At 31.4% G+C, this 19,886-nt stretch overlaps 1 protein-coding gene across 2 annotated transcripts in view; it reads right to left on the bottom strand.

Moving 5' to 3' along the window:
- The window catches only part of COL11A1 (collagen type XI alpha 1 chain), a 217,920-nt gene that overhangs the window by 171,628 nt on the left and 26,406 nt on the right, over positions 1-19,886 (bottom strand). For both annotated transcript variants that reach the window (XM_030824979.1, XM_030824980.1), the window contains exons 3-4: positions 15,850-16,063; positions 11,807-11,969 (exon numbers count right to left, since the gene is read on the bottom strand). In XM_030824979.1, coding sequence (XP_030680839.1) covers positions 11,807-11,969; positions 15,850-16,063 — 377 coding nt within the window. The remainder of the gene's footprint in view (positions 1-11,806; positions 11,970-15,849; positions 16,064-19,886) is intronic.

Genomic DNA, 19,886 nt, shown 5'->3' with positions numbered 1-19,886 from the left:
TTTTCCACAGATTACATAATTGTCTATGTAAAAAATCCAAAACAATTGACAAAAAGTTTGGAAATAATAAATGATTGTTACAAGATTGTGTATACAAGGTATATAAAATATCAATCATTTTAAGAAGAATTTGAAATTTATCGCTCAACACCATTTACATGAGCACTCAAAAAAGAAATACATATGTATAAATCTAATAAAATAAATATAAGATCTATATGAAGAAAACTACAAAACTCTGATGAAGGATATCGAACAACTTGAAAAATAAAAATATTCTGTGTTCATGGATAGAATGACTCAATACTGTCAAGATGTCAGTTTTCCTCAAATTGATCTATAGATTCAATACACTCACAATTAATATCCCAGCATGTTATTTTGTGGATCTTTCCAAACATATTCAAAATTTATAAGAAGAAAAACATCCAGAATAGTCAATTAACTCAATATTAAAGGTAAAGAACAAAGACAGAGAACTGAATTATCTGACTTTAAGACTTACTATAATATTGTGATAATGAATACAAGGTAGTATTGGTGGAAGAACTGATAAGTAGATCGATGGAATAGAATAAAGATCCTAGAGAAAGATCCATATAAATATACTAAACTGATCTTTGACAAAAGGAGCAAATGAAATACAATGGAGCAATGATAATCTTTTCAACTAATAGTGCTGGAACAACTGGACAGCCACATGCAAAAAAATATCTAAATACAAACCTTAAATTGTTCAGTAAAATTAACTCATAATGGTTCATAGACCTAAATGTAAAACACAAAACCATGAAACTCCTAGAAGACAATATAGGAGAAAACCTAAATAATCTTGGGTATGGTGATGACTCTTCAGACACAACACCAAAGATATATTCCATGAAAGAATTTATTGATAATCTGGGATTTATTAAAATTTAAAACTTCTGTTCTGAAAAGACAATATCAAGAGAATCAGATGATACGCCACATAGCAGGTGAATGTGTTTGCAAAAGACATACCTGATAAAGGACTGTTATCCAAAATATACAAAAAGTTCAATATTCAATAATAAAAAAGCTAACAATCTGACTTAAAAATGCACAAATATGTTGAACCCCTCAACAAGGAAGATATACAGATGGAAAGTAAGCCTATGAAAATATGTTCAACATCATATGTCATTAGATAATTGCAAATTAAAACAACAATGAGAAACCACAACATACCAAAAGAAAATAGTGCTGTTTTGGGGCAAATTCAAAACAGTGATGACAAAAATTCCTGGAAAAGTTATGAAGCAAAACAAACTCTCTTCCTTGCTGGCGGGAATCCAAAAGGGTTTAGCAGGACAGTTTGGCAATTTCTCATAAAACAAAGCATATTCATACAACAATCACACTTCTTGGTATTTATCCAAATGATTTGAAAATTTATGCCTACATGAAAACTGCACATAATTATCTAGTAGCTTTATTCATAGTTTCCAAAATTTAGAAGCAACCAAGATGCCTTTTAGTAGGTAAACTGATAAATATGTACCACATCTGGCTAGTAGAATGTTATTCAGCAATAAAAAGAAATGAGCCTATCAGTCATGAAAATACATAGCAGAGGGCCAGGCGCGGTGGCTCATGCTTGTAATCCCAGCACTTTGGGGGCTAAGGCAGGTGGATCATGAGGTCAGGAGATCAAGACCATCGTGGCTAACAAGGTGAAAACCCGTCTCTACTAAAAACACACAAAAAATTAGCCGGGCGTGGTGGGCGCCTGTAGTCCAGCTACTCAGGAGGCTGAGGAAGGAGAATGATGTGAACCTGGGAGGCGGAGCTTGCAGTGAGCCTAGGTCGCGCCACTGCACTCAGCCTGGGAGACACAGCCAGACTCCATCTCAAAAAAAAAAAAAAAAAAAAAAAGAATGCATAGAAGAACCTTAAATGCATATTACTTGGCAAAAGGAGCTAATCTGAGAAGGCTACATACTGTATGACTGCAACTATATACATCCTGGAAAAGCCAAAATTATAGAGGCAGTAAAAAATAAATAAATAAATAAATAAATAAATAAATAAATAAATAAAATAGCAACTTCCCGGGGTTAATCAGGGAGAGAAGGATGAATAGGTAGAGAAAGGAAGATTAGGTAGAGAAAGGAAGATTTTTAGTGCAGTAAAACTATTCTTTTAGGTACTAATATGGTGAGTACATGTCATTACATATTTGTCTGCACTCTTAGAATGTACAACACCAAGAGTGAACATGTAAACTATAGACTTTGGGTGATAATGATGAGTCAATGTAGTTTTATCTGTTATAATAAATTCCTACTCTCATATGGGATATTGATAATAGGGAAGGTTATATGTTAGGGTGGGGCAAGGAGTATATGGGAACCCCCCCCCGTCCTTTCTGATCAACTTTGCTGTGAACCTACACCTACTCTAAAATAAAGATTGTTTATTAACAACAACAGCAATTGGCCGGGCGCGGTGGCTCACGCCTGTAATCCCAGCACTTTGGGAGGCCGAGGAGGGCGGATCACGAGGTCAGGAGATCAAGACCATCCTGGCTAACATGGTGAAACCCCGTCTCTACTGAAAATACAAAAAATTAGCCAGGCATGTTGGCAGGCGCCTGTAGTCCCAGCTACTCAGGAGGCTGAGGCAGGAGAATGGCATGAACCCGGGAGGTGGAGCTTGCAATGAGCCGAGATCACGCCACTGCACTCCAGCCTGGGCAACAGAGAGAGACTCCATCTCAAAAAAAAAAAAAAAAAAAAACACAAACAAACAAAAACAGCAACAAAGGCAATAAACAGATGCCAACCCTGAGATGGGGTGGACATTGAAACTCTCAGCGTTTTTTTAAAACAGCTATTATAACTCTCCTCCAAGAAGCAAATGATACACTATTGAAAAGAATGAAAATATAAGAATATTTAGCAGCAAAGTAGAAACTTTAAAGAGTGAAGGCTTCCTAAATTTGTTGAAAAACATTGATTTACAGATGTAAGATGCTTAATAAACCCGAAACAGAATAAATTCAAGCAAAATTATGACAACATACTTTATAAGTCAATCTACTGAAAAGCAAATACAGAGAAAAAAAGTCTTAATAGCAGCTAAAGTGGTACATCAAGTACATGATAACAACAATGTGAATGTGAGGTGTGCATCAGAAAACACAGGGGCCAGAGACAGTGGAACAACATTTTTACAGTCCTAAAATAATAAAACTGTCAACCCAGAATTCTATGGTCAGTGAAAATATCCTTCTGTAATGAAGGCAAAAGAACAACATTCTCACATATAAGAAATCTAAGAGATACATCAGTTGCATATCTGCTGTATAAGAAATGTTAAAGAAAACTTTTTAGACTGATGGAAAAGTGTATCCTAGAAAAAATATGGAGCTTCAGAAATAAAAGATAAACAGAAATAACAAATATTTACTTAGATATAAAATTATATTTTTATCTTAAAAGCTTTAAAATATGTGATTATTTAAAGCAAAAATAACATTTGGTGGTATGTTCAATATATACAGGTCTAATAAGTATGACAACTATACTATAAAGATCAGTATGGCAAGGAGATTCAAATGTTTCTACATTACATACATACAATGATACAATATTAGCAACAAATATATCATAACATTTTGGTACAAATTTTATAATTCTTATAAACATTATTTCTTAAATAAAAAAATAGCAAAAATTCAATAGGTAAAACAAAATGGAATACTACAAAATATTCAAATAAATCCTTAGCACCAAAAAAAAAAAAAAAAAAAAAAAACTGGAGGCAGGAAAGCAAGAACAAAAAATCAGAAAACAGAGTACAAAGAAAATACAAATAATAAGATGCAGACTTAAATCCAGCCATATCAATAACAACTCAATGGCATTTATCATAACATTTAATGTAAATTACATGTTATTAGTTTCATGACACCAATTAAAAGGCAGAAATTTATAGAGGGGATAAAAAAAGACCCCCTAGTAACCTGACTCTAACAGGCACACTTTAACTATGCAGACACATAATTTGAAAATAAATGTACATAAAAATATATATAGTATTCAAATTGTAGGTTAACAAGAAAAGGAGTGGCCATTCTAATATCACATAAAGTAGACTTCAAGGCAAAAAATACTAGTGGAGATAAAGTGAGATATTTCGTAGTAAAAAGTGACAAGCAGAAAGATCAAACAATGATAAATGTGCATGTGCCTGAGAATACAATATATGCTGCAAAAAATGGCAAAACGAAAAGGAAGATACACAATTATACAATTATGGTAGAAAATTTTAACACTCCTCAACAACTGATAGAACAAGTAGACAAAAAAATAAGAAAGATAAGAAAAGATCTAAGTGACATTTATAAAAGTCTGCATCGAACAATTTCACAATGCACTTTCTAAGGGCATTATTACACTAACTGAGATAGACTGCATGTTAGACCATATATCAAACCTCAATAAATCTAAATGGATTGAGATCATACCAAATTTATTCTCAGAAGACAACAGAATTAGACACCAATACCAATAAGCTCTCTAAGAAAAGTTCAAGTATCTAGACATTCAACATCACTATATAATTAGTGGGCTAGAAATAAAATAAAAAAAGAAATTGAAAATTATTTTAACTGAATAACTATCAAAAATGACATAGTAAAATTGTGTTATGCAACTAAAACTGTGTTTAGAGAGAAATGTGTAATTTAAAATTTTTATACTGGAAAAAATAAATCTTGAAGTAATAACTCTATACTTTGAGAGGCTAGAGAAACAATTTTTCTTTTTCAAATTTATGATAGGAAAAAAAATTATGAAATAGAAAAGAATCTGTTAAGAGTGATAATTAACAGAGCCTGAAACTGGTTTGTTGAGAATATCAACAAAAGTTTCAAGTACCTGTTCAAATTATTGATCTGGAGGGAAAATACAAATTATTAATATAAAGAATAAAAAGTAGTTTTCAGTAGAAATTTTAAAGATATTAAAATTTAACATAATGAAATGCTACAAACAACTTTATATGAACAAATCCAACAACTTGGTTGAACTAGAAACATTTCTTGAAAAATAAAACTTAACATGATCAACCCAACAAGAAACAGATGATAAACTAAATTAACCTGTATCCAGTAAAGAAATTGAATATGTTAAAACAATTCTAAAAAGAAAACTCAGGGCCCTGAAATTTTCACTGGTTAATTCTCTCCGGTATTCAAGAAGGAAATAACATCAGTAATGTAAGAAAGTTTTCAGAAAATAGATGAGGAGAGATCACTGCACAGATGAGTTTATGAAGCCAGGATAACCCTATCAGAACCTGACAAAGACATTATAAATACAGAGATTCATAGACTAGTATTCCTCATTAATATAGACTAAAACTTTTTAAAGATATTTTACAAAGTGGAATTATATGTTACATTAATAAGCTAACATACTATATGACTCCAGTGGAATCTATATACTTCTAAGGAATGACAAGTTATTTCTAAATATTTGAAAAATCAATCAATGTAATTCAACATACTAACAGGAAAAAAAAACCCACATGATCATTTCAATAGGTGTAGAAAAAGCGTTTTACGAAATTTAGTACATGTTCTTGATAACAAATATTTAGGAAACTAAGACTAATAGTAAATTTCAAACTGATAAACAGCATCTAAGGAAAACTTTCAGCCAACATCATACTTAATGCTAATGCTGAAAGACTGAATTATTTTCCACATGAGGTCAGAAAAAAAGTAAGAATACCTGCTTACACAAGATACATTCAATGTATATAAAAGTTATATTCAATATGTATCCCATTCATTGGCATAAGATAAGAAAAATAAGTAAAAACATAAAGATAGAAAACTTGCAAAATGGTCCCTACTTTCAGATTATATAACTTTTTACATTAAAAAAAAAACCCATGAACTAATAAATGAATTTAACAAGGCTATAGGATACAAGGTTAATATAAAAAATCGTGTTTTCTATATTAGCAAGAAAATATTCAAATATGACATTAAAAACAAATTCATTTACTGTAGCACTAAAAAAAAATACTTAGGAACAAATTAAATAAACGACGTCCAAGACATTTACTCTGAAAACTAGAAAGCATTGTAAAAAAAAATTAAACAAGACCAAAATAAATGGAGTTATATTATGTACAGGAAATAGAAAACTCCATGATTTTTAAAAATTTCAATTCTCTTCATTATGATCTGTAGCTTAAATGAAATCCCCATTAAAACCACAACTTTTTGTAGAAGTTAATAAGCTTATTCTAACGTGTGTAGAAATGAAAATGACCCAAAATTGCTACAGCAATGTTTTACAAAGAATAAAAAGTAGGAGTATTTACCCACATGATTTAAAAATGTTTTCTAAAACTACAGTAATCAAGATATTATGGTATTAGTAAAAAAATGAATACATAATCAGGTAGAGAGTTCACTAATAGGTGCACTAATTTTTAGTCAATTAATTTCTGATTTAAAGACCAAGGCAATACAAATCATGAAAAGAAAGTCATTTTAGAAAAATGTGCTGAATAAACTGGATATGATTATGTAGAAAACAGTGAACACTGACATTTACATCATACACAAATATTAACTCAAAATGGGACATGACCTATGTGCAAATCCTGAAACAACAACATTCTGATACTAAAAATAAAAGAAAATATTTGTGATCTTGGAGTAAAAGTTTCTTAGAACACAAAGAGTCTCAAACATAATAACAAAATTGATAAATTAAACTTTATCAAAATTAAAAGCATTTACACTTGGAAAGACACCAATAAGAAAACAAAAATAAGGCAAGTCACATACTGGAAAAAATATTTGCAAATATCTATCAGACAAAAAATCTTTATGCAGGATATTTTGTAAAACTCTTAAAACTCAAACTAAAGACAAACAGCTCAATTTTTTAAATGGGCAAAAAATTTGAAAAGACACCTCACAAAACAATATGCATAAATGGCCCACAAGAACCTGGCAAAATGCAGACATCATCAGTCAAGAGAGAAGTGCAAATTAAAAACACAATGTAACACTACAATGCATCTAGTTAGAATGCCTAAAATGAAAAAGACTGAGCATATCAGAGGTTGGCAAAGATACATAATGACTGGAACTCTCATACACTGCTGAAGGGAGTATTAAATGGTTAATGCCACTTTGAAAAATAGTTTGATAATTTTCTTTTTTTTTTTACGTTAAGCATACACCTACCAAATAACCCATGCATTCCACGTCTAGGTATTCAACCAAACCAAAATGTAGACATGAACGTTTATAGTGGCTTTATAGAAGCCATAACCTGGAAGCAACACAAATGCCCACTAATAGGGCGAATGGATGAAAAAAATTTGGTTTAGCTATGTGTTCAAATCCTACTCAGCAAAATAATAATAATAATAATAATAATATTAAATACAAAAAACATGGGTATATCTTAAGATCATTATATTGAGTAAGAACTGATTGGTATGTAATATAAATAAGACAACATACTACATCACCAGTAGGGTCTATAGACCTCTAAGGATTGAAAAGTTGTTTTTAAATATTTGAAAAATCAATCAACGTAATTTGACATACTATTAATAACAGGGGGAAAAAAAAACAAGTTAAAATGAGTTAAGTCAAAATGAGTGCACCCAGTATAATTCCATTTGTAAAAGTCCCAGAAAAGTTACAGTGATAAAAAGCTAATTCATGATTGTCTGGGGTTAGGATGGAGGAACGAATGAATTATAAAAGGTGATGAGGAATCTCTTGGGTGAGATGGCAATGTTTATTTTCTTGATTATGATGATGGTTTCACAGTTGTATACATAAGTCACAACTGATCAAATGGTATATTTTTAATATTTGCAGTTTATTGTGATTCAATTATAACTCAAAAAATTTAGAAAAATAATCACAAGGACCATGAACTAAATCCATCTAGACTGGGAAAAGAGGATAAACGGAAAGGCTATCTCCATCTTATAACATTGTTCTATAGGAAAACCATGTCTACTAAAATTCAACTTTTAAGTGTGTATATTGGATAATATATGCATTAAAAAGATATGTGGACACCATAAAGCAATAATCAAACTCTTAATGGCTTTTGAGATGGTTTTAGTATTGGCCATCTCAAAAGCCATCTCAAAAGAGTTTGCTAATCTTACTTTTTTCAGGCCTTGTAGAGTTATCAAATAGCATAGTTGTTATAAATTATTATTCATTGATTTATCTACAGAAAATTGAATGCAAAATATTTTCTGAGGAGTTTGAAAAAATGCAAAATGTTCATCACAAAGCTTTTCTACTCAAATAGCCGTCATATGTCATATTCTACTCATTGCTTCCATGAAATAAACAATCTCCCCAAAGATGGCTATTTGTTAAAAAATATAAAAGACCTGCAGTAATCTGTTTTGATTATTTAAAAAAATTAGAAAACAGAAATAATGATGTTTTGAAAACTTGAGCATTAGCTATAACTTGCTATTGAGTAAAGAAATTTTCCTGTTTAAAAGACTCCAAAAATAATTGTATTGACAATAAATACAAGCAATACCACTTTTCTAATTTAGTTTTCCTCACATCTTTGAATCTTATTTAGCAGGAAAAAAAAATCAAGGCTGTTGATTTGTGTTGGTAGAACATTTTTTTTTTTTTTTTTGCCTGCATGGAAATATTCATTCAATCAGACCACACTCCATTTATTAAGGTCTGTACTCAGGTACCTCTGTGTAGAGGGGACAAATGTATCTAATCTCTACGAGGTACTTTGTAAAATTGCAGTAGCCCAGAAAAGAAGTACTTCATTTAGAAGACAGACAGATGGACCCATGAGGACTTTTAGCAGACAGACAGAGGGACCCACGAGGACTTCTGACTGACAGATGGGTCACTGTTAGTCGCCCATATCAAAAGTACTTGAAATGTCACGGTTGTAAAATCATAAGAAAAAGAAGTTATAACAATGTTTGTAAAACTACACATTAATGGATAATTAAGTTAACAACATACAACCACATTTATATTACATATATGTGTGTGTGTATATATATATACTAGCATCTTAAACACTGTACATACATCAGCTCATATTTTTTCTATAAATCCTTTTGAGGAAGATTCTGTTATATTTCCCATTTGAAACTGATATGGAGTAATTATACAGAGAAGGTTGAATATTAAGCTATATGCTTGGATTCAGAATCAGATTTTTGTCACCCCCAAATCAATTCATATACTCACTCTGCTATGCTGAAATTATAAAATCTGAATTATGAGTCTATATGCTCTTCTTGTGATGAGCATATGATGAGCATAATATGTAAAGTATAATTGTTCAAACTTTAAAATCATCTTCAGTTTTGCATTTATCTGTATAAAGTTGAATTCTAAAATGTCATTAGATTGAAATTCAAATATGACCATGTTTAATATTTTTACCATAGTACCATTCTATTAATGTAGGGCAGTGTATACATGAAATTACATACACTAAACAAATCTGCAACTAAATCTGACTTATACTATGTCTGAAAAAGTGACATTTCTAGTTTTCAGACTAATGAATCACTGGTATTATCATATTATCTTCATCATCACAACTATTTATAAAACGCTAACATAATATATAGACAGTACAACTTCTATCTCCTGTCATTTTTAGTTTAAATTCTATGTGTTTACTTGCAAAGATTCATAAGTATATAGGTATTGTAATATAAACCAAAAATAAAAGGAAAAACATACTCGAATAAGTTTTTAAGAAAAGATATATTAACATCAGGTAGAATGAACTAATTTTACAAAACAGTGAAAATTTCTAAATTCGGACTAAACATCCATATATTTGAATTACTTATTTTCTTCATGCACTATTTTCAAGCAGAAAGAGACCAAATTGATTTTGAAATTTCATATATACATACAATAATATAATTTAGAAAATAAGACCTGAATCTTATATCTGATGGCTGTTTGAGTATATGAATTAAATAAATACTAAATTTCATCCAATTCAAAGATTCCTAGTCTACAGCCTTCTAAATATTTTATTAAGTAAAAATAGTTTCCCATTTAATTGGTCAAAGATTGTAAAAGATAAACCTGAGAGAGTAAGTTCTTTATTCATTAACATTTTAAAAACTAACTACACTTAATAGTAAATAAATTTTTTATTTAAAACTTCATAGGGTTTCATGAAACTCTAGGATGTGAAGTGCTTAATAAACTTATTTTTCACTACTCCCTGTCATATTCACTAAGGGTTTCATTAAAGAATCCTTTCAACATTACTTTTCTTAATGTTTTAATAGCTTCTCCAGCTAAAGAGCTGAAGTTACTCCAGGATTCAGAATGTGGGATATAGTTTTACAAAGTTAAGCGTCAATTTTTAAAAAAGGAAAGAAATTCCACTGATACTGTTCTTTTGTTTTACACATTTATGTTCCTGGAAAATAAGGTGTGGGTTACAAAAATAAATTATAATTTATTCATAATTCACATGAAACTTATGTTTATGAATAGTTTTATTTTTAAAATAACACTTTTCAAGACTAGAAATTATATTAATATTTATTTGCCTAATGAATAAATAATTGCTTATCATCATGTGCATGCAATCACTGTTGGATATTGGGATATCTGAGAGTATATTACCATTATAAACTACCTGAATCAGTTTGTTATTTACATAATCCAGCATGATATGATAGGTTAAAATATTTTATGTAGAGTTAAAGGCTTAGGTACACACTAGTGGATAAAAGTCAGAAACGATAGCATCTCAAATAAATAACATGGAACTTTCACAAATGTTTATTATAATAATAATTTTAAATAAAACTACACTGTAGGTTATATTTATAAGTACAGGAATGAAATAGTCTAGCTGATGCTCTGAATGAACATTGTTCTGTTTATGAAAATACATACTGTCTGTATGTTTTTATATATATATATATATATGTGTGTGTGTACACATTTGTGTATGTATATTCACACATCAAAAAATATAGCAAATCTCCAGGTGAAACTGTCTACTAATTTGTAACACATTACGCAGCTTTACTTTGTTACACCTTGACAAAGAAATGACTTAAATTGTTTAAAAACAATCACCAAAATAATAAACAATGTCTCGAGAGTGCATCCTTTAATGGTGTCAGAATTCAGGTCATTTGTTCTTTTAAAAAATGACTAAATGAAAGTTAAAGCATAAATTGCCATATCCAATGATTGGAGGACTAAAAGAATGTGCTTATCATAATTAGTGAAATATAATCAGATGGAAATATCTTACCATGATCTTTACGTTATTTTTTAAAGCGATTTAAACACTTAAAATTTATATTTTGCAATATGATCTCTATTTTACCTTAAAAAACATTCACAAAGAACAGAGGAAGGCAAAACATATGACTTGTGCATCTCTCTAAATTAAGCTCCCATAGAATGAAATGAAGAAAATGTTCTTTTCTGCAAAGAAAATAATACAAACTACTAAGAGTTAAGCCGTTTGTCCTTCCCAGGAGAATAGCATGTCTGTGTTCAAATCAACCAATCCCTGTAAATGTTTCCCAGGCGTTACAGTCACCATTGTCTGGTCATTCTCTTACTGAACAATAGAAAACGTCACCACTACACTCACAGAGGAAGAAACTAGGTCACCCTTTAGAGTTTTCAAATTTGCTTTATAATGTATTGCTATAAAGCGATATTTTTACTATTGTTAACCCAGTCCATCTGATTTGTCAATATTCAGCTTAGAGTTTGATTTATTTTTACCTCAAAAACTTCTTCATCCAAAATCCTTGTTCCAAAAACCGTGATTCCATTGGTATCAACAATTGCTCTCTCACTTCTATCAAGTGGTTTCGTAGTTTTCTTCTTACAATCAACAATCATTGTCACAGTTTTCTTCTCCACGCTGATTGCTACCCGATGCCACCTAAAAAAGACAAGTAATTCTTTTGTAAGCTTCAAAGAAACAGTGGTTGCCAAAGCAGTATTCACATAAAAATACTGTGTATTTTAAATTATAAAAACGAGCTAAAATCATACAAAAAATGTAGGCTCATTTATTAAGCAGCCGGTTAACAGGTGACTACTTACTCGTTACCCAACAGTGCTAGGTACCCAAAAGGACACAAGCAGCATAAAATGCACAGTAGAATTAGCTGTCTGCTGATAAGGAAGTGCCCATCCTTTGCTTCACTTTGTGTTGTAGTAACAAAAGTTTAATCTCACTGTGTCCTGATGAAGGTACTTGATAGAGATTAGGGTGGGATATGGGGTAAGTAATAGTCTCCAAGTACGTAAATGCTTTCTTCCAAAGTAGAATTCCATTTAAAAAAATCCACTCTAATGATCCCCTGAGATTGACTGTAACAGGGTATGTCTACGTATTGAATGAGTGCTCCATCTAGAGCAAGTCAACGTCCTAATTGTAAAACATAATATGCTTCTCTGTCTTTCTTCACATTTATTTCAAGTGCTTTCATTATATTTCCACCTTAATTTCAAGACAGTTATAGATCACTACTGTAGGCAGGATCCAAGATTGAGACACAATATCTTTCCTTCTTTCCAGGGTTGGTAGATGTGGAAAACTGAAAGAAAACATAGTCAACGCATGTGTGGAATGAGAGTCTCAATTCACTCTGCCGCTACTGCTCCAACTAATTCAGAGCAGTGATGACAGGCTCGGCTGGGGAGACATGGCCAGCCCTTTGGAAACGCACATTCCCTATCCATACTGTAAAATGGTGGGTTTTATTAACAATGTATGGTGCTAACATAAATCATTAAATGAAGCCCACTCAGATTCTGCATGCCAGTCTGGTTTATATTTTATTTTTTTTCCAAATGAAAAGTGCTAGATTAATATTCCAGAAGTGTCTAGGACTAGATCCATAAAATAAAATACCCAAAAAGTTGCAGGAGCCTTCCTAAAATGTCTGTTTCATGTGACTTGGCATGGTGACCAAGTGTATTTCCATATACACTTAATCTTTGGTCTTTCCACTAGAACATTCAACTGGCATAGGTGTCTGCTTGGTTTGAATTGAGCAAAGATTTATATAAGGAGCTACTTAATATAGTGAGAGTAAAATTTACACATACTTCATGCCAAGAAATCTGGGTCTTCACTTAAACCATTCCCAGTATGGTATATGCTTTTCATTAACAGAAAATAAAACAATTTCAATAATTAAAACTGATTAGAACTCTAAACTTGATATTTTTGCTTAATTAATGTAGGCTGTGATAATGATATGTCATAATCATGGTATCATATATAATATTCAAAATACCAAATTAACATTTAGCCTTAGAGGCATTCTTAATTATTCTCTTTTTCTCATACTACACACTCCTATAGTCAGAAAATTCTATCAGTTCATATATTCAAAAGTATAAACAGAATCCAATACCTCTCAATTTAGTCCAAGCTGCCATCTCTCACAGCTAGACTCCTGACTGGCCTCTGCTTCTACTCTTATGCAACCAGAGCCACCTTTTAAAAATCTAAGTCAGATCGAGGACATGCATTCTTAAAAACTATCAAATACAATACTCACAGTAAAAGCTGAAGCCCTTACTCTGCTTCACACGAGGGTCCCCTATCCTTCTATGACCTCACGAGCTCAGATGCCCCCTGGACTCCCGGCATCCCAGCCACAAGGCTGCCTCTTTACTGCCCCTTGCATGTGTTCTTCACCCCGGCAGGATTGATCTTTCTCCACATCCCTACATGGCTATTTTCTCACTTCCTTTGTGATTTTGCTCAATGCAACCTCACTCAAAAAAAACATGAGTGAAACTTTATGTTTTACTTTGAGGATTCATTCATATTAAACTGCCCTATCTAAAATAGTACACTCTACATCCCTTACCTTGATTTATTTTCATTCAAAGAACTATCAGCACTTCGCATATTTAAGCTCCAGGAGTGGAGGAACTTCACCTGGGTTGTTCATTGCTACAACTGCTGTGCTCTGCAGACTGCCAGCCAAGTGATGGCTAGTAGATAAATACTTATGGAATGAATGTTCACTCATGATGAATGTCATGATTGTTCTTTAAAAACATCAGAGTGTGCTTAAATACCAATATTTTTGCATCTAAATTATTACGTCAGTTGAGCTCAACAAGTATGTCACATTTTAACTGTCTCAAGTAAAAGTATAGGACCTACCTAGCACACAGTAAGCATTTAATAAATTGTTATTGAAGGAATATACAAATGAAAAAAATTAATACTACTAGGTATGAATTGTATTCAACATACTATCAAGATAATATTTTACTACTGTGATATATTTAAATATAACTTCTTGTTCTGTTTGATAATCAATTAAAAATATTTATTGAACATTCTCCATTTTTTTATTTTTATTTTTTTCATGTTTTACTTAAAGGATTCATTCATAGTAAACACTGTTAGTTTTGAATAGGATGTGGGCTGGGCTGCAATAAATTGATGTTTTTGTTTTTGTTTTTGTTTTCAATTAGGAAAGCAGGATTAAGGAAAAATAAAGTGTGAATAATAAGATGAGTTCAAAATATTTTCTAAATTTACCAAATATAGACTAAAATCTTAGCATGGAGTTTGCTAACAGTCAAAAAAAGAAACACAGTGTGCTATTATATCTAACTTGTTTATAGGATAATAACGTAAATTAGTTGTAAAAGCCTAAAGTTGTAAAGTGTCAGTAAAACTGAGACTTGAGAGTTTCTCTGTGGTCCTGACAAAAATATAATGAGTGTCAATGAGCACGGCTACTTCGTTCGAATAGCTATAACCAAATGTGCTATTTTGGATAAAGCTGTTTTTAGAAGTCTGGATTCAGTGATAAAATATTGAGTAAATTTAATAAGCATTAATTTCTATTTAGCTGCTCCATAAGTGAAAGGGAATGACCACAATACATAATTCAGAATTCGACATGATTTGCAAAAGAGTGCAGTGCGAGCCTGACTTCCTGAGTTCAAACCCCATCTCTATCACTTTCCAACTATATGACCTTAGGCAAGTTACTTAAACTCTCTGAGCCTCAGTTCCCTTACCAGTAAAATTAGTTTATTAACATTACTTTCTTAAAGGAATCAATAAAACCAAATGAATTAACAATGTATAAAGACCTTAGTACATGGCACATATCAGTACTCTATAATGCTTCCTCTGATCTCCAATATTAATATTATTAGTAAAACGTAAGTCAAATTAGATCATTCTTCTGCTCAAAAAGCCTCCAGTAACTTCCTGTTTCTCTCAGAGTAGAATCCAAAATGCTTACGACCTCCTACAATGTGTTATACCATCTGGCCTCCCTCTGCTTCTCCATCTTCATCATCCCACTCTTCTCCTGCCATGCTGGTATCCTTGATGTTGCTTGGAACAAACTGGCCACACCCTGGAATCAGAGACTGTATTTGCTTCCTGCTTCTCCTGGAACACTAGGCTTTTAATTAACAGCATGGCGTGCACTTCACCTTCTTTACGTATCACTTTCTTAGTGGGATTTGGCTTGATCTCACTTCTTAAAACTGTACCCACCCCACTGCCACACCCTATCCTCTTTAGTGCTCTCTTTTTCTTTCTCACTTATTACCACCTGCTATACTATTTATTAGTAATTTATTTTGAAAACACTGTTTATTGTTTCCCTGTACACACTATAAATTATGTCTTTATGTATTTTTTGCTCATTTATTTATCACCAGCCACTAGAAAAACCTTATCACATTTCATAAATCTTTGTTAAATGACTGAATAAAAAAATGATTTTAGCGTAGCTAAAACATTGTATTATTTTGTTACTTACTTCCCATCAGCGATGTTAACAGTTCTGAAGAGGGGATAGTCTTCTGGCGCAGGTTTTCCAGTGTGGTCTTCAAACAGAAAAACAGGTGATCTCCCAACCTCAACACCAATTTGCTGAATACCATGCTCATTATATATAGATAAAAGGAAAGACTGAATTCCTTTTTTTGGTTTTACTGTAAATAATATTGAAAAGTCTTCTGGGAAAGTTCCACCTGAGAAGAAAAGGCCAAAGAGTTAGAAATTTCCAATTTCTACTTTGTTCCTAGATCACTGTAGTATTTTTGAACTTTCTACATGGCCTTTATAAATCAACTAACTTTGAAGAGTAAACAGATTAATAAATAAATAGGGGTCCTCTATTAAGGTTTCTCTTCAATTTTTATCCAAGCTATAGTCAAACTTTAAAGCTACTCACTTAAAGCACTTAAAGCACAATGTTTATGTGAAATTAAATTTGATTTAGGCAACAGGCTCATGATACCGGTAAATATCAAACACATAGCCACCACTCTTAAAACATTTATTTAAGTGCTAATTTTGGCGTAAAGTTTGTATTTTTTGGCTTTGTCTAGTCTGTAGCCATACATTCCCACTTTAAAGAGGCATTGTAATGACCCAATTTACAAACGTATTCTTTCTGTTGTTTCTTTAAAAGCTTAAGAGTTTTCGATTAGTTCTTAATATCAAACAATGCAGTTTCACTGCATTTTGCTTCTTATTAAAGAAGCATATGTCATTATGAGCCAGAACTATTAGGTAATTGGTTAACTTGATTTTAAATTCAAGAAGGCAGACTCTTTTTCTTTCCTTCTCTCTCTCAATCATATGCCAAATATCTAGCATACGGTCTGATCTACATTGGTCCTTACTAAGCATTTGTTATATAAATATATCAGTTAAACAATTACCCTAAGTATATCTCAAATAATTAAGTAATGAAGACTTATATTTTTATAAAACAGTGTATATTAAGTTGTGGCTTTTATTTTTCAAAATAGTTTTACAAATATATCTTATTTGAGCCTCTTACTACTCTGGCATATAAATAAAGCAAGCATTATTATTTGAGAAATGAGATGCCTTTAGTTGAAAAGTTGTCTTTTTTGCAAAACCATTGTGTATGTGCATGTGTAATCAACAATATCTAGCCCAATATCAAGACCTTCCTTTTTCAATCCATTCATTCCAAATTCTATTACAGGCAGTAGTATAAATCTATAAAAGATATATGATTATGTCTGTCTTGGATTCAAGTTCAAACAATTGTAGATCAGCAATTCTACCTCTAAGAATGTATGGAGAGAGGATGCTTACGTGTAAATGTATTGTACTTTTAAGTCACCAAAGTACTATTTATAATAATAAAATTTTATAATAAGCTGCAATGATAGAAACTGGTTAAATAAAAGACAAATATGTATGTAATAGAATCTTATGCAGCCACTTAATGTAGCAGAATGATGTTTCATGAAGTGGAAATTATTAAAACATATTACAAAAGAAAAAACAGCAAGAGGCACGAATACATTTTTATGCTATAAATGTATGCATAGACTAGTTAAGTGGAAGACAGTACAGTATCTCAATTGAAAGTTCTGAATCTTGTCAGATCATTTGGCCCAAATCCCAGCCCTACCACATCCAAATAGGATTACATTTAACTAAAAAGCATTTACAAAGGAAAAGAAAAAATTAACAAAGTGAAGAGACAACCTTTAGAACAGGAGAAAATACTTGCATACTATACATCTGATAAGGGGTTGATATTAAAAACATGTAAGGAACTCAAGCAACTCAATAGAAAAAAAAACAAGTAATCCAATTAAAAATAGACAAGATATCTGAATAAACATATCTCAAAGAAGATATACAAATGGCTAATGGGTATATGAAAAAAATGCTCAACATCATTAATCATGAGGAAAATGTAAATCAAAACCACAATGAGCTATTACCCCACTCCAGTATGAATGGTAACTATCAAAAAGTCAAAAGATAAGTGTTGGTGCAGATGTAGAGAAAAGGGAACTGTTTCATACTATTGGTGAAAATGTAAATTAATACAGCCATATAGAAAATAGTAAAAAGTTTCCTCAAAAAATTAAGAGCTAGTGCCATCAATCGCACTACTGAGTATACATACAAAGGAAATGAAATCAGTATGTCAAAGAGATACCTGCACTCCTATGTTACATTATCCATCAATCCTACTACTGGGTGTATGTCCCAAGTAAATGACATCAGTATGCTGAAGGGATATCTGCAGTCCGATATTTATTGCAGCATTATTCATAATAGCCAATATATGGAATCAACCCACCATCTCCTAGCTATGTGTTCTTGGCAAATGAAATCCTACTTGCCCTTCCCATCCATTGACTGGGCTAATAATTGAATCTGTCCCATGGAACTATTGTGGAAATTATATGAGACTGTATTATAAAGAAAGCAGTCAGATAATGTTGATTATATGGCTCTTATCACTTAAATATATAGTATTTAAAATTAATTATATAAAATTAATGATTTTAAGTAACTACCACAGTGGAATGCAGAATACACTGACCCTGAGATAATGAGCCAAAGTATAAAAATTGTAACCTGTAATTTGAGTGGTTCTAAAGGTTTTTAATTGGCATATTTTTCTTTGTTTTCCTCTCTTCAAAATTCCCGTCCCTTTTTCTATTAAGGATGCTTTAGGAAATGCAGCAGAGTGCACATAAATAGAAAAAGCAACTTACCTTTTTACTTTTAATTTTTTTAATTCTATTTTTAAAATATTTTATGGATTTAATAATCATTTTAAATTTTTTATTTTCAAAGTCAGAAAAAGTTCATTTTATTCTTTATATTTTCAGTTTGTTCTTGTTCACCACAAAGTATTGCAAAACAGAAAATATATTGGAAGAATCAGTGAACAATCAAAATAAATGTATTTCGATATATTTTAAAATGTCCTTCTATGAAAAGTGTACTGTGCTGTTTTGTAATGTTTTAATCCCTTGATTTATATTTGTTTTCTCTTGTTAGAAAACAGTTTCATATGAAGATAGGCAACTCAAATTTTCTCAAGCAGAGATAATATATGATAATATGAAGAATTTAAATGATAAATTGCTGCTGAGAATATCCCAAAGTGCCAGAAACGACCATTTGATAACATATAAAATACATGGAGCAGAACAGACCTAGATTAAATATTGACCACACGTAACTTGGTCAAGTAAGAGAGACTCTGTGAAATTCAGTTTCCTCCTCTGTTAAATAAGGATGAGAACACCCATCAATCAACCAATCAATAGATAACTAGTATGTATCAAATGGAGGCAAGCACAGTTAACAAGTTACCTGCTTTGAAAATATGAGGCTCGAAAATTGTCATTTCACCACTCAATTCCCTTTCTCCACATTATTATGATTTCTAGATAATTAGTGTTATTAGGTCAATTACTGCTCTCATGGAAGGAAAAACAAATATTCAGCAAGTACTTTTCAGTACGATTATGAAAAACTGCCCGCTGATATTTAAAAAAAAATCTCTACTTTCAGGAGAAGTAACTGTGAGACGTGACTAACTTTTCTTATATTTCAGATAAGAATGGCATGAAAAAATAATGCAAAATTATTTGCCAAAAAAAAGTATCTCTTTCAACAGAAACATTTACCTTAATGTTAGGAAAACATGCAGTAAGTATGTTTAAATTCAAGTGCCCATTAAATTAACTTAGATAGTCATTAAGGGGAAAGATTCCCTCCTATACCCCAGTCATGATGAATAAGCTCTACATAATTACAAGTAGAAATAGGATAGATAAAAAATGTTGTCTCCATGTATTCTGTACAAATAAAGTAATGAATTACTAAATGTTCAAATAAGAATATTTTCACAGAAATGTGATTGTGTTGAATTAAGATTTGCAATTATTAAATTTTTTGTTATTTTCATTACATTACTTTGGTGACCACAATGTATTTGGTGTCTGATATATGAAAGAATTGCATTTTACCATATAATTGGGCATTATCTAACCTGAT

The sequence above is a fragment of the Nomascus leucogenys genome, chromosome 12, assembly GCF_006542625.1.
Source record: "Nomascus leucogenys isolate Asia chromosome 12, Asia_NLE_v1, whole genome shotgun sequence".
In the NCBI taxonomy this organism is placed as follows: Eukaryota; Metazoa; Chordata; class Mammalia; order Primates; family Hylobatidae; genus Nomascus; species Nomascus leucogenys.
The sequence above is the reverse complement of the archived record's forward strand: the minus strand, read 5'-3'. Positions and strand labels throughout refer to the sequence as shown.